This window comes from Ursus americanus, chromosome 3 (genome assembly GCF_024610735.1).
Source record: "Ursus americanus isolate L20-20 chromosome 3, mUrsAme1.1.p, whole genome shotgun sequence".
Taxonomy (NCBI): Eukaryota; Metazoa; Chordata; class Mammalia; order Carnivora; family Ursidae; genus Ursus; species Ursus americanus.
Window position 1 is genome coordinate 89,841,655 of NC_142129.1, and position 15,272 is coordinate 89,856,926.

General features: G+C 34.0%; 1 protein-coding gene across 3 annotated transcripts in view; it reads left to right on the plus strand.

Annotated features, from left to right (window-relative positions):
* The window catches only part of CDK13 (cyclin dependent kinase 13), a 117,103-nt gene that overhangs the window by 27,659 nt on the left and 74,172 nt on the right, over positions 1 to 15,272 (plus strand). For all 3 annotated transcript variants that reach the window (XM_087861202.1, XM_045793501.2, XM_045793502.2), the window contains exons 2-5: positions 580 to 1,239; positions 7,309 to 7,479; positions 8,871 to 9,010; positions 10,475 to 10,645. In XM_087861202.1, coding sequence (XP_087717328.1) covers positions 580 to 1,239; positions 7,309 to 7,479; positions 8,871 to 9,010; positions 10,475 to 10,645 — 1,142 coding nt within the window. The remainder of the gene's footprint in view (positions 1 to 579; positions 1,240 to 7,308; positions 7,480 to 8,870; positions 9,011 to 10,474; positions 10,646 to 15,272) is intronic.

Here is a 15,272-nt window from a genome sequence, read left to right on the forward strand (position 1 = left end):
CCAGTAATTTTGGGGAGGTGAAATACACAGTTGTTATTAAGTAGTTTCCAGAATTTAGAGATTGTATTTACTGTCTCATGATAGACATTTATCTTTTTCACTCTTACTTTGGACAGAGCACTACTGACTTCTGAACTTGGGAGATGAGGATGCTTTTCAGGTGTGGAGATGGTCTCCCTGGTGAATGATTGGTCAGACTTGACTCTGCTACTGCTGTCATTGGTGTGTCCTTGTTGCATACTTCTGTTTTCCAAGACAGTAGGGACGCCTTGTCACACTTTTTCTCCTAACCGTACAGTATTTCTTCTCACAAAGATCTGCTTTCATCCATTTTCACCTTTGAGCATTCTTAGGCTAGACCAACATCAAGATAATCAGTCTATTTTCAGGAAACCTGTAGCTACCAGACAATAATCTGCTTAAAAGCATTTTCTGTTTTTAAAAAATCCACAAACTGTATTATGATTTTGAAATCAAATAAATTTCTGTTTGATTTCACAGGCTTGAGTTTGCAGTTTTTATAAAGTTCAAACTGAACTTTTCTGAATTACTGACTAAATCTTCATTATTTTCCACCAGACGTTCTGCCAAATCCCGAAGCAGAAGCCCATATTCATCTAGGCATTCAAGATCTCGTAGCAGGCACAGATTGTCTAGATCCAGAAGTCGTCATTCTAGCATTTCTCCTAGCACACTAACTCTGAAGAGTAGCCTGGCAGCCGAGTTGAACAAGAATAAAAAAGCCCGGGCTGCAGAGGCGGCGAGGGCTGCAGAGGCGGCGAAGGCTGCAGAGGCGGCGAAGGCTGCTGAGGCCGCTGCCAAAGCTGCCAAAGCTTCCAACACTTCTACGCCTACGAAGGGGAGCGCAGAGACCGGGGCTGGCGTGTCACAAACCAACCATGTGAAGGATGTGAAGAAACTGAAAACTGAACATGCACCTTCTCCCTCCAGCAGTGGAACTTTAAAAAATGACAAGGCAAAAACAAAGCCACCTCTTCAGGTAACAAAGGTGGACAATAACTTGATTGTAGATAAAGCCACCAAGAAAGCAGTTGTGGTTGGGAAGGAGAGTAAATCTGCTGCTACAAAGGACGAACCAGTATCTCTTAAAGAGAAAACCAAACCACTTACACCAAGCTTAGGAGCCAAGGAGAAGGAGCAACATGTGGCTTTAGTGACCTCTACATTACCACCGCTACCATTGCCTCCCATGCTGCCTGAAGATAAAGACGCTGACAGGTAGGTTCCAGAAAGTGTTGTCACCAGCAGTTTAAAGAAAGAAAGAAAAGTTTGAAGTGAGAAGTTATCTGATCCCCCCAAATAGAAAGGTTATTAAAAAATCATAAGTTATCTTTATTATGTACACCTTAAAATGAAGCACATCCTTGTAGGATGACAGAATTAACGTTTAAGAATTCCAGGAAAAATTTGCTGTTGCCTTGGGATACAATGTATTTTAGCTTGGGAATTAGAAATGCCCGTACTGTGTTTTCTTTAGCTTAGTGTTCCTTAATGACACTATCAGAAACGGGACAATTTATGAGAGAATCTGCCCTGGGTGATAATAGCAGGTGTGTTGGTTATTTCTAGGTTTCTTCAGTGGTCTTATAAATTTATCACTCTGGGTAGCTTTATGAGTTTATCATTTTTTAGACTTTTCTTGAATCTTAATTTTTTGCAATTGGAGATTAATTATATGTTACAGAAAATCCATAATGTGTTTATGTTTTCCTTTAACATGTTTACAGATTTGTATTGTGAATATTGGGGATATGAGGGTTTTTTTATTTTGAAACATTTTATTTTTTAGAGGATGAAGGTGAGTGTAAAGTAAGTGCAGTTCTAAGAATATTTCTGAAATGTATGCTAGGATAGAAGCATTATGCTATTGTGTAATATCTATTATACCACTTAACCTTTTTCATTTTTATTTTTACGGAGAAATTAGAGCTGTTTTCCCCTCATTTTCTGTTAAAAAACAACTATATGAGTAGTTCTCCTAGCTGACATCTTTATAGAATTCGAAAACAAGTGGATAAAAATGCTGTGTGGGTAGGTCTTTCAAGTGCTCACTTTGGCTGGCATTATGAAAATTTTATAATTTAAAACAAAAAAAAATCATAATTCTTGTGTTTCGTGCCCTCTATAATGTCTTTTTTCTACAATCATTAATGTTGCCAAGAGATCTCATCCAAGAAGTATTCTCCAATTATACCACTCTAATTGTGGTATTTACAGGTTTGACTGTTCTCTAGGAACACTGAAGGTTCATAACAGAGTAGTGATCTATAATTTGATGAGTCCCGGAATGGGCTTCCATCACAGAGAGGCATGAATGCAGAATTGAGTCACTTCATTAGTAAGAGAATAACCCAGTTGCCAAGAATCCAGTGATTCTGGGGGTGCCTGGATGGCTTAGTCAAACATCTGACTGCAGCTCAGGTCACAGTCTTGGGGTCCTGGGATTGAGCCCCAGTCAGGCACCCTGCTCGGTGGGAGTCTGCTTATCCCTCCCCACCTTGCCCCCCCCCCACTTATATAAACAAGTAAAATCTTAAAAAAAAAAAAAGAATCCAGTAATCCTGGGCCAGTGAGACTTGTTGTTTTCTACTTTATTCTTCATATATGCTTTGGAGATAAATTTTAACTGGTGAAATTTTCAAGAACTCCAGATACATGCAAATGAGTGCTTAAGGAGGGTATTCTTTGTGCATCTGTTTTTAATGAGATGGTGGTACATGTCATGCTTATCATTAAAAAATTTTTTTGACGCACCTTCTTTTTTGTCTCTTCTGCTTTTCTCTTCTGTTGTGTTTCTGCTCTTCTTTCTTTGAATGTGCTTTGTTTGTATGTTTCATGGATATAGAAATTTTTAAGACCCCTGGGTGCTACTACTAACATGTGTGGCCAAAGATCGATTCAACACCACTCTTCTTTTTGACGCTCTAAATGTCCTTGGCCAGTGGGAACTCCTTTAAGCTGACTGCTTTGTCCTTTTGACATGACCTATTTATTTTTGAGTACTTCTGGCCAAGTAATATCTTTTAGGCTCACTTTGAACTTTACTTCACTTCCAGACCTGGAATTTATTATTCTCCAAAAATTACAAGGTAGACTGTTAACTATATGCTTTCATATAATAAATGGTTTTATTTTTTTTTTTAATTAGGATCTTACTATGCAAAATACTCCTTTACTTGTTTTTTTCATTAATGTGTTGGACATCTTTCCATGTTGGTGTATAGATAGGTTCAATATTCCTATCTATAGGAATGGATAAATCATGCTCTTATTAACTATTCAGCTGTTGATTAAGGGATACTTAGATTTATAATTGTTTGCTATCAAATTTTGTATTGGTATTTTATGTATATGAGAGCAATTTTTTGTAGGATAGTTATCAGGTTAAAGTATATACATTTATTTTTTAATTTTTATTATTTTTTATTTATTTTTATTTATTAATTTTATTTTTAAAAGATTTATTTTTTTATTTGTTAGAGAGGGAGCACAAGCAGAGGAAGTGGCAGACAGAGGGAGAGGGAGAAGCGGGCTCCCCGCTGAGCAAGGAGCCCGATTTGGGACTTGATCCCAGGATCCTGGGATCATGACCTAAGCCAAAGGCAGACACTTAACCGACTGAGCCACTCAGGCATCCCAATTTTTATTATTTTTTAAAGATTTTATTTATTTGAGAGAGAGAGTGCAAGCAGGCAGTGGGGGGTTATAGGAGGAGAGGGAGAAGCAGACCCCCTGCTGAGAAGGGAGCCCAACGTGGGGCTTGATCTCAGGACCCTGGGATCATGACCTGAGCTGAAGGCAGATTTTTCACCAACTCAGCCACCCAGGCATCCCCAAATTGTACTTCAGTAAGACTGTTACCAACTTATATAGTCTTTAAAATATGTAATTATTTAACTTTGCATTTTTCTGATTATTGAGATATAGCATCTTTCTGAATACTTGTTGGGTATTTATTTTTTCCAGTGAACTACTTGTTCATATCTTATGCTAGCTTTTCCTTAATACTGTTTTCCTTCTTCTAATTGATTTATAGGTGCTCCTTATGTTAGGGATCTTGATCTTTGCTTACCGGAATTTTTTGCTTGTCTTTGACATTTGTTTGTTTTGTTTTTGGCTATATGGATGTTTTTCATTTTTAAATATAGTCAGATCTAATCATTTTTCCTTTATAACTTATGGGTTTTTAAGTTAAGAAGATCAAGTCAAGTCATACAAATTTGGTTTTGGCTATTATATGAAGAAGAAAGATGCTCTCCCCCATCACTCTGTGGATTGATAGATTCAGTTGTTTCTAACATCATTTACTGAATATTCCATAATGTGTGGTGCCATATATAAAAATTCTTATAGATACCTGTATTTCTGGACTCTCTTTTCTATTAACATGTTTTGTTATTTCTTTGCTGGTACTTTTTTGTTTTAACTTATTTAGATGCATGGTAAATTGGTTCTCAGACTCAAATTTCTGCTATGGGGTAGGCAGGTAATACAAAAGTGAAGGGATGGAATAAATTAAGGATTAGTGAATAGCTCTGCTATTCAGTCTCAGCTTCAGTGCTACTGAAGCCCACATAAATTTGGGCCCAGTGTTGCTAGAGTTTTTAATTTTTTTTTTTTTTTTTTTTAGGAAGCCTGAAATCCAAATGTTTATGTAAATCTTCTGATTTAAAAATATTGGCAATTTAATTCATAGTTTTTTTTTTTTTTAATGTTGGGTAGACCATAATACATATTCCTTGACTTCAACCAATCTTGGGCTTCTGATTTGGGATCTTTTAAAATAAGTTGAGCACATAACAGGGCAAATCGTACTTTTACTCTTTTTCAGAAACTTTTTGGCAAATTTTTGCCTTTATGCTTAGACAGTCTATAGTCAGTCTGCTTGTCAAGTTATATTAAAGTTGTTTGGGACTCAACCGAAGGTGGTAGATTAATTTGGAGACTGATAGCTTTACAGTATTACAGTTTTCCATACAAAAACATGGTTTCTTTCTATTCATTCAGATCCAGTTTTATGTTCATCAGTCATATCTTTTAATTTTCTTCTATTGATCTTGTACATTTCTTGTTAAGGCATTTTATTGTTTTTGTTGCTATAATACATGGAACTTTTAAAAATCACACTTTCTATTTGGTTATTGTAAGTAGTCAATTAAAATAATGATGTTTTTATTATATGGTGTTATTCTTGGAAAGTTAGTATTTCATTTCTCTGAAGTCTGGGAGCCTTGCTGAATTTGGTAGTTCATGTAAAAATATATATTAATTTAGGCAGTTTTTTAATTTATAAATTATAAATAAAATTAAGACTTTTAGTTTTTTCCTCTAGAAATGTTGATTTGAATGTTCAGACAAATGAGAATTTTTTACTAAAACCTTACAAGTAACAGACTACAGTTTTCTAAGTAAATTATGGGAAATAGATTTATTTTCAGGCACAGTTCAAGTGGTACCTTTTTTAGAAAGAAGCCTTTACGGTCTTTCAATTCTGATTTAGCAACCCTTCAGCTGCATTACTCTAGGAACTCCTTTGTGTAGTACTTTATCCTGCTGCTTATTTGACTGTGTTCTCCAAAAGACTGTCCAAGCTTCTTTCTGAGAGTTCTGTCTTAATGTATTTGTTATTGTTTTTGCTGTTAAACTCCAGTGCCTTACCTAATACCTAGCACATAGAAGCATAAAATCAATGTGTTGGATGGACAAACATTAATACTGAAAAGTGAGCTGTGTGATACTTTTTTTTTTTTTTTTTTGAGAGAGTGAGTGTGGACGCATGCGTGAGGCAGGGTGGGGCAGAGGGAGAGAGAGAATCTTGAGCAAACTTCTTGCTAAGCATGGAGCCCCATGTGGGGCTCAGTCCCACCACCCTGAGTTCATGACCTGAGTCAAAATCAAAAGTCGGTTGCTTAACCCATTGAGCCACCCAGGTGCTCCCATATCATTACTTTAAAAATAAAACTGCAAACCAATTTCCTTTTGAGCATGTTTTTGCTGTTAAAGAACTTCTGGGGCCCCTGGGTGGCTCAGTCACTTAAGACTCTAACTCTTGATTTTGGCTCAGGTCATGATCTCGGGTGGTGGGATCCAGCCCTGTGGGGGCTCCGTGTTCAGTTGAGTCTGCTCTGGGTTCTCGCTCTCCCTCTTCCTCTGCCCCTCCCCCTCCTCACTCGTTCTCTCTCACGAGCGCTTGCTTGCTCTCTCAAATAAATAAATAAAATCTAAAAAAAACCCCTTCTAGTGAGTAACACGGGGTTCTGAAGAAAAAGCACAATTTTATTATAGTTATTGGTAAATGGTTTTTATCAGATGGTATTAAAATGTGTTTGTACAATATTAATGTTCAACATGAATTGAAGAAGTTATAATTAAAATGAAATGGTTTACTTTGATAATACCATTTGTAATTTGTGACCCAAGTGGTGTAGTCTCTCTAAACTTTTCTATTATGCGACTCATAACTGCTATGAAACTGTGTGAAGTCCAAATTCTATTATCGTTATAAGATTCTCTTTCAAGAAATATCTTATTATTAAACAGGTTTTTTTAGTAACTGGGAGGCTCATTACCTATTTAAGATACACTTTTTGCATTCAAAAAAGTACAAAACTAACTGAAAAATTTTTACCTGTAGTATCGGTAAGTTAAAACCTTAAAAAAAATTTAAAAGAATCGTTGTCCACTTTAAGAAAATTAACCCTGAAAAGGGGCAAAGCTAAATTATTTGTTTGTGGTTATTTAAATGGGCAAGATAAATAATAACATGTAGCGTTATTTCTTGAAAAACCTCTTTATGTCTCTCCAGTAGAGTAAAACAAAATGCTATCACAAAACTAAGGAATTTTCCTGTGAAGCATAACAAGTTGACTTTTTTAGTATTAATTTACAGTTTTATAGTAATTCTGTATCTTTAAAAGTATACTCTTTAGAACAGTTCTAGATTTGCAGAAACATAATGATACTACAGAAAGTCCCCATATACCCTGTAGTTTCTTAATATCTTATATTAGTATGGTACATTTGTTACAATCAGTGAACACACATCAATACATTATTGTAACTAAACTTCACACCTTGTTCAGATTTCCTTAATTTTTATCTAATTCTGTGTCATTTTTACCCCCAAATTTTGTATTTTGCAATTGAATATAGTACCTTATTTTAGCCGGAAAGTAAAGAAACTTAGTTCGGTATTTTGCCTTTGCCACTCAAGTTTAAGATGTGGCTGCATTTTTATTTCTCAAATAAATGTTTGGGTTTTATTTGTATGACTCTCTTCTGTTTTAGCTTACGAGGAAATATTTCAGTAAAAGCGGTTAAAAAAGAAGTAGAGAAGAAACTACGATGTTTACTTGCTGATTTACCACTGCCCCCTGAGCTACCGGGAGGAGATGATCTCTCAAAGAGTCCAGAGGAAAAGAAAACAGCAACACAGTTACATAGTAAAAGGAGGCCTAAGTATGTGCTTGCTTTCTACCTGCTCTTATATTGACCAGAAATGATTCTGGGTCATCATAAAATCCTAAAACAAAAAATTAAGATTTAAAATAATAAAAAGTATATTTATTCTTTAAACTTAAGTATACGAATAAATTCTAGAGTTTTGAAAAAATTTAATAATTCCCTGCATACCTATTCAAAAATGACTAATAAACCGAATTTAATTTTCTCTCAGTTTGTAATGTATTAATTTCTTGGGTTATTATATGTTAAAGATAATTTCTATAATTAAGATGTTTAACGCAAACACTGAAATTGGAGAAGGTGGAAGTCAGCATTCAGTGAGCCCAAACAAAATTAGTAATGGGCAAGCTGCTATGTTTTCCTTTGCTTTTTAGCTCCATTTGCTCCCATAACTAAATGTATTTTTCATTCTGCAAGAGGTGGAGTGGAAGAAAGTTTAAAATCTGTATCCTAAATTAGCTTCAAGTAAGTGCCTAGAGATAACTCTTTCCCTTGAAACATGTTTGTCAGTTAAAGGGGGAGAACATTGATTGTTTTTTTTCCTTCTACTTAACCAAGGGAAAGTGTGAGTAAGACTTTGAGTTAGATCTGATTTTAGAATTGCTGTTCCGGTGCCTAGTGTGAGTGAGGTGATTTTTCTAGTATAGAGTAGAAAACTAGAAAACTTTTAAAATCATCTTTCTGAGTATTGTAGCTTTATTCCTTTAGTTGAATTTCTGTTACATACCAGAATATTGAGAGACTACAGAATTACCTATTTTTTTGAGGAATGTCAAATATTTGTCATATACATACATATATATGTATATATGACACACACACACACACATACACAGTGTAGATTCCTGAGAGTTGATTATATTAATACTCTTGTACTCTCTTGGACTAAAAATCTTTCTTGTGTTTTCATTTTTAAGGTAATTTCATCTAGCCATAAGTCTAAATTTGTCAATAAGCTTTATAGTGAGACTTTTAGTAATGTTCATTATCAAACTTGTTTTTCAAAAAGTGAGTGACATGTATATACAATGGATGGAAAGGAAAACTTCCTGGAGTTTGGTTAGAGAATTTTGACTCTTTGTATTAGTGTTGGTTTTATCAATTCATTGAAAATTACATTTTATTTTTGAAAGTTCTTCATACAAGCTTTACTTCTTTTTCTCAGCTTGTTAGTCTGTAGAAGAATTGGTGTGGAGAAATGATGCCTTGACTTTCATGATAATTTATAATACCAAATTACAGTGTTACTTGTCTTAGTGATCACAAATGTGCAAGGGTGGGGGGAAATAAAGGATATAAAATTGGGGGAGGGTGGATATTAAATATTAAACAGTTTATTCAACTTGCTTGATTGTATATAAAAACTTCAGAACTATATTTGATAGAATATGTGGGCCTCGCTATGGTGAAATCAAAGAAAAAGATATTGACTGGGGAAAACGCTGCGTGGATAAATTTGATATCATCGGAATTATTGGAGAAGGTACCTATGGACAAGTTTATAAGGCCCGTGATAAAGACACTGGTAAGTATGTCAACTGCTGTGGATCTATAGATCTATTGAATGTACTTAATTTGTTTTTCTCTTCAGATGTGTAATTTGAGGTGTTTTGTTTTTTAAGTTAAATTTGAATTTATCATGCTTTTGTTTCATCTTGTTTTTTGTTTTATATGTACACTTAATGTAAGATATGAGTACATGTAAGTGGGTATGTAAACATTTTTAAAGTTTTTTTTAGTATTTGTGGTATGGTGGGATTTAGGTTTCTTTAATTGTGAATAAATTCTTATGTTGTTAGTAATCAGGGAACAAAAGTATCTTGACCGTCTTAATAGTAAATTTTGTTATATTAAGCATTATGTAACACTTTTTCTTTTACCCAAGATATTCTTTTTTCTGTCGAAGTTACCCTTTTATTGGAAGCTAGATTTAGCAACTTAATCTTCTAGAACATAATCAGGAACCTGCAAGAAAGTTTCAAAAGTTTTTACAGCAGAGTAAAAAGTAACTGTGTCAGAAGCTATGTATTTTACCAAATAATGGGTAGAGCCAGTGCTTAATCTTTACTTATAATTCCTTGTTAAAATAAACCAGTAGATTAAAGTAGCAGAGCTATTTGAAGCCATTTAATATAAGAAAACTCTGGAGGGCATTATAGCATACAGTAATAATATTTATAATGACGATTCTACATTATCAAAAAGATTAAATTATAACTTTTAAAAGCTGTTTATTAAACAAGGAATCATACTGTATTTTAGACTTCCATCAAAAAGAAACAAGTAAGTTTTGATAATTAAAAGGATAAACATTGTTCTTCTGGAAAATTTGTAAGTACAGAGTTCCTTTTTTCTCCAAAGAAGTGGAATGAACAGAACTTTATAATAGTGAATTTTTTTCTTGTAATAGGATTTGTGTTTCTGTGTTGTATTTAATAGTTAGATCTTATCTGATCAGACTCATTCATGTCTGAATTGTGAAGCCATTTAGTGTAGTGGGAAGAGCATATACTTTTGAGATAGCTAAACCAGATTTTGAATCCCAGTTTCACTGCTAGGTAACTGGGCAGCTTTGGACAAGTTAATATGTCTGAGCTTATTTTCTCACCTGCACAATGTACAGAATCTTCTCATCTGTTCAGAGATTTTATGCATGTATAAGCATATTGGGTAAATTTATCCTACCCTCCTTCACTTTTTAAAATTGGTAGTGTAATGCATCTACTGTTCATCATCATCTTGCTTTTTTTTACTTAATATATCTTGGAGAGCATGAAATAACAATACCCATGTACCTACCCCATCCTTTTTAACAGTTGTATTACACAGTTTGGATAAATATCTTATAATTTTTATTTAACCAGAGACTTAATTTCTTGAACTATAAACATTGTAATTTCAAGAGGTAGGAACAGACATTATGAATTAAAATAAAATTAAAATTAAGAAAAACGTCATTTGGTAACTTGATTTTATTTAATTTTTATAGGAGAAATGGTAGCCTTAAAGAAAGTACGTCTAGATAATGAAAAGGAAGGCTTTCCAATTACAGCAATTCGAGAAATTAAAATTCTCCGGCAGCTTACCCACCAGAGTATTATCAATATGAAGGAAATAGTGACTGATAAAGAAGACGCTTTGGATTTTAAGAAGGATAAAGGTATGCACGCATATTTACATAACCAGTTCTGCATAAGCATGATGTTGCTAACTTGCAGATTTTGTCATAGGTATTGACCAGTTGAGTAATTACTAGGTACATAAAACTATTACATTAATGTCATACTCTAATTTTAAGTGTAGTTGAGTTGAAGAATTATTTATTTACTTACGTGATTTTTGAGTCACCTTAGTGAACAAAAAAGCATATTTGTCAGTAGTAGTGTTTGTTTTTGAGCATCAATGCATAATTTTTAGTCTGCATTTTTTAGTTATTGAGAAATAGTTTATAGTAGTATAGAATATATTTACCTTACGTTTTTAATATGATGCCTTAACATACAAGGAAACTTTATGGTAGACATTTATATTATTTTGGAAGGTGTGGAGGCAAAAATCTTACCTGAAATTGCCTTTAATGAACTATAGTGGCATATGCTTGACATTTAGCAGAAAAGCTAAAAAGAAATTAGCATGCTTATTAAAGTAGTTATCAAAAGGCATATGGTGGGTGAAAGGCTCTACTTCTAGTAGCTTTTGGATCTTCAAAGTAAGATTTTTGGAACCAAAGTTGACTCCATTATAATCTGTGGTTTTCAAAGAGCAAAATTCTTTTTCAAATTAAATCTAAGATAAGAGAGTAAAACAGATATGTTCTATTGAACGTGGTACTTAGCCCCCTGCCATCCCCAACTACACACACACTCATGCACACACACACACACACACACACACACACACACTTACTGTTCTGGGGAACAGTATAAAAATGATTGACATAATACATGGTAATTTGTGGATAGAAACTTTTTTTGACAGTATTCTGTATGTACTATGAAGATAACTAGAATCATCTTTTTAATTGGGGTCCTTTCCATTAGTTTTTGTCCATTATAATGCCCATATTCCTTAGCTTGATTTTTAATCTAGTTTGTACTTTTCACCTTATTTTTCGTTGTTCCTTATTGCATAGTAGAAAGGTTTGACTTGTGTTGCAATGTCTGGAATTTGTGACTTTGCTTATGAACAGTGCAACCTTATTAGGAAGGCCTTTAACTGTTACTTTTGAGCCTGTGACCTCTTCATCTATTAAAGGGAAACATTATTTCTCTTACCTTGTAGTAAGGATTAAATTACGATCTTATACACGAGGATTGTGTGTAATGTTTTTCATTAACCTAGTACTGTAGTCAAATTAATATATTTGTTCTTCAGCATACCCTGAACCTCTTGCTTCTTTGATCTTTGGGATTGTGTCCCTGCCTTTTTCTTTAACCCCATCTCTGCCTTTTTCTGATTGTCCACCAAGCTTCAGTCATATAGGTGTTTTGAGTTGTCAGATATGCCAATGCACTTCTCTGTCTTAAAAGTCTTTATTTATATATGCTGCTTCCCTGGGCTTAAACCTGTCTACCCCCAACAGACATGCACGCGCACAGACACACACGTGTGTGTGTGCACACCGTTTGAAAGGCTGCTCTCATCCTCTGGGTCTCAGACTGAATGTTACTTTATCAGTGAGGCCTAACAGGACCACTTTCTGCTCTGTGTAGACACATGCAATTTAAAAGCCTTATTTTGTAATTCATAACTTTTTTCAGAATAATTGTACTGATTCGTTATTTATTTGTTTCTCCACATGAGGATGGGAATCATACCTGTTTTATTCATTGTTATAGCCCCTACGTAGCTCAGTGACTAGGCCATGGAAGGTCCTATGAGTAACTAATTGCTGGATGAGTAAATTAGCTCCACTTATTACATCCTGTCCATACTTTAAGTAACTTTTTAAAAGACTGTTATCTTTGAACATAAAAGTATTCTTTTCCTTGTATTATATTTATGGCCACTGTTTATTTTTCTTACTATATTATAAATTCCTTTGAGTCCTTTATTTTTTTTTTTGTTTTGTCTCCTACACGATGCCTAGCACTGTATTTTACAAATTGTAGATTTCATATATTTGCTTCCTCATCTTCTTTTTCCCCACCATAATCCTGTTTGTAATTATTGGAATCATGATAAATAAAGTGTTTTACTATGTGAGAAGTTACATTTAGATGATAGGTATTAGTTAAATATAGTACAGTATGTCAGGGAGTATGGAATTTAAAACATAAAATCCTCTTTCAAAATAATTTATTTTATTGAAATATAATTGACATAATATTAGTTTTAACAACATAAGGATTTGATATTACATATATTGTGAAATGAGTACTGCAATAAATCCAGTTAATGTTCATCAGCACACCTCGAAGTTTTTTTTCTTGTGATGAGAACTTTTAAGATCTCTCTTAGTAACTGTCAAATATCAATACAGTATTTTTAACCATAGTTACCATACTGTGTATTACATCCTCATGGCTTATTTATTTTATAATTGGAAATTTATACCTTTTGACCCCCTTCATCCATTTTGCCCACCTCCTATTCCCTGCCTCTGGTAACCACCAATCTGTTTTCTGTACCTATGAGTTTAGAGGGTTTTTTTGTTCTTGTTTTTGTTTTAGATTTTACGTATAAGTGAGATCATATGATATTTTTCTTTCTCTATCTGACTTCTTAGTACAATGCCCTCAAGGTCCATTCATGCTGTTGCAAATGACAAGAGTTCCTTCTTTTTTATGGCTGAATGATATTCCACTGTATATTTAAAATACATTTTCTTTACTCATTCATCTTTCTCGACAGACATTTAGGTTGCTTCCATGTCTTGGCTATTGTGAGTAATGCTGCAGTGAATGTGGTGGGTGCATATATCTTTTTGAGTTAGAATTTTATTTCTTTTTTTTTTTTTAAAGATTTTATTTATTTATTTGACAGAGAGAGAGGCAGCCAGTGAGAGAGGGAACACAGCAGGGGGAGTGGGAGAGGAAGAAGCAGGCTCCCAGCGGAGAAACCTGATGTGGGACTCGATCCCAGGACTCTGGGATCATGCCCTGGGCCGAAGGCAGACGCTTAACGACCGAGCCACCCAGGCGCCCCTAGAATTTTATTTCTTTTGGATAAATAACCAGAAGTGGAATTATTGGATCATATGGTAGTTCTATTTTTAATTTTTTGAGGAACCTCTATACTGTTTTCCGTAATGGCTGCACCAATTTACATTCCTACCAACAGTGCACGAGGATACCCTGTTCTCTACATCCTCACCAACACTTACTATTTCTTGTCTTTTTGATAATAGTCATTCTAATAGGTGTGAGGTAACACATAATCCTTTTTATATGACTCTGTTAATTTTGATGGGAACCATGATGAGGCAGCCTGATTTGGTGAAAAGGGAACTAGATTTGAAGTCCTTGGGTTCTAATCTAGCTCTGTGCCATTATACTAATTGTGATTGCTATCCTGGAGCAGAAAGACAGTATGGGAATTTTGATTTAATAGTTCATATTAAAATTCATAAAACTAGGAAAAATAAAATCAACAGTTTAAATATGAAAATTATAAACACACATATGAAGTAACATTGCTAATATAAAAATATAAACATTTGCATTATTATAACACAAGTTTTTGGCTATATAAGGATAACACCATAAAGAATTTTTGAAAGCTTGACTCTACGTAAAAATGAAAAAAATTAATTACAAAAAATTGAAAAATTGAAAATAAAATACTATTTTGTTTTAAAAAAGAAATCATCTTTAAGAAAACAGGGTTAAGTAGTATCAGTAAATCAAAGGTGGATTTTTGTGCAAAATCTTAGAGAGGCTGATGAGCTTTTTCTGAAGTAATCTGGGGGAATGGAAGAAGGCTAAACTAATTCTCAGTTTTTTCCTAGCATTCTTTATCTTTAGACAGTCCCATCTTTTTAATAGCTGAGGGGTTCTTTGAACCTTTTTGTCTGTTTTTCAGTATTTTTATTGTTAGCAAGGGAGAGCTTTTGTTTCAAAGGAAACATTTCCTGGACCTCTAGATTTTTAGTTGATCTTCCAGGATGGAAAGAGAGTGGGATGCAATTATGGTATTAATTTTAGTACTCTAGTGTTCATATTTCACTGTTCATCAAATATTTGAACTAGAGTGTGAACTATTTTGCAGTAGAAGTTTTGCTTTTATTATTTTCTTGCCCCCGCTGAGGATTATGAATTTATAGAAAGATACTTTCTGAATGAATATAATTATATTCAATTAAAAAATTTAAAGCAATTTGGGGCTCCTGAGTGGCTTGGTTGAGCGTCCAACTCTTGATTTCCACTCAAGACCGTCATGGTCTTGGGATTGTGAGATCAAGCCCCATGTCAGGCTCTACATTCAGTGGGGAGTCTGCTTGAGATTTTTTTCTCTCCCTGTGCTCCTTCTCCCACTCATACTCACATGCTTGCTCTCTCAAATAAATAAATAAATCTTTTTAAAAAAATTTAAAGCAGTTTATAATTCTCTGGGTAGAGAAGACTTTTTGTTTTGCAACTATATGCAGTATAAGATAAATCTGTTGTCATTGATCTCCATCTCAAGATGTAAATATTTAGTATTCAGATTTTTAAAAACCCCAATTCTGGTATCATTCCAACAAAATACTGTTTTGGTACTTAAAATTAACACGATATCCTGGACAACCAAAAGCCAGTATTATAATTGCTATGTTCAAATTAAGTTCAGCTATAATGCTTTCAATA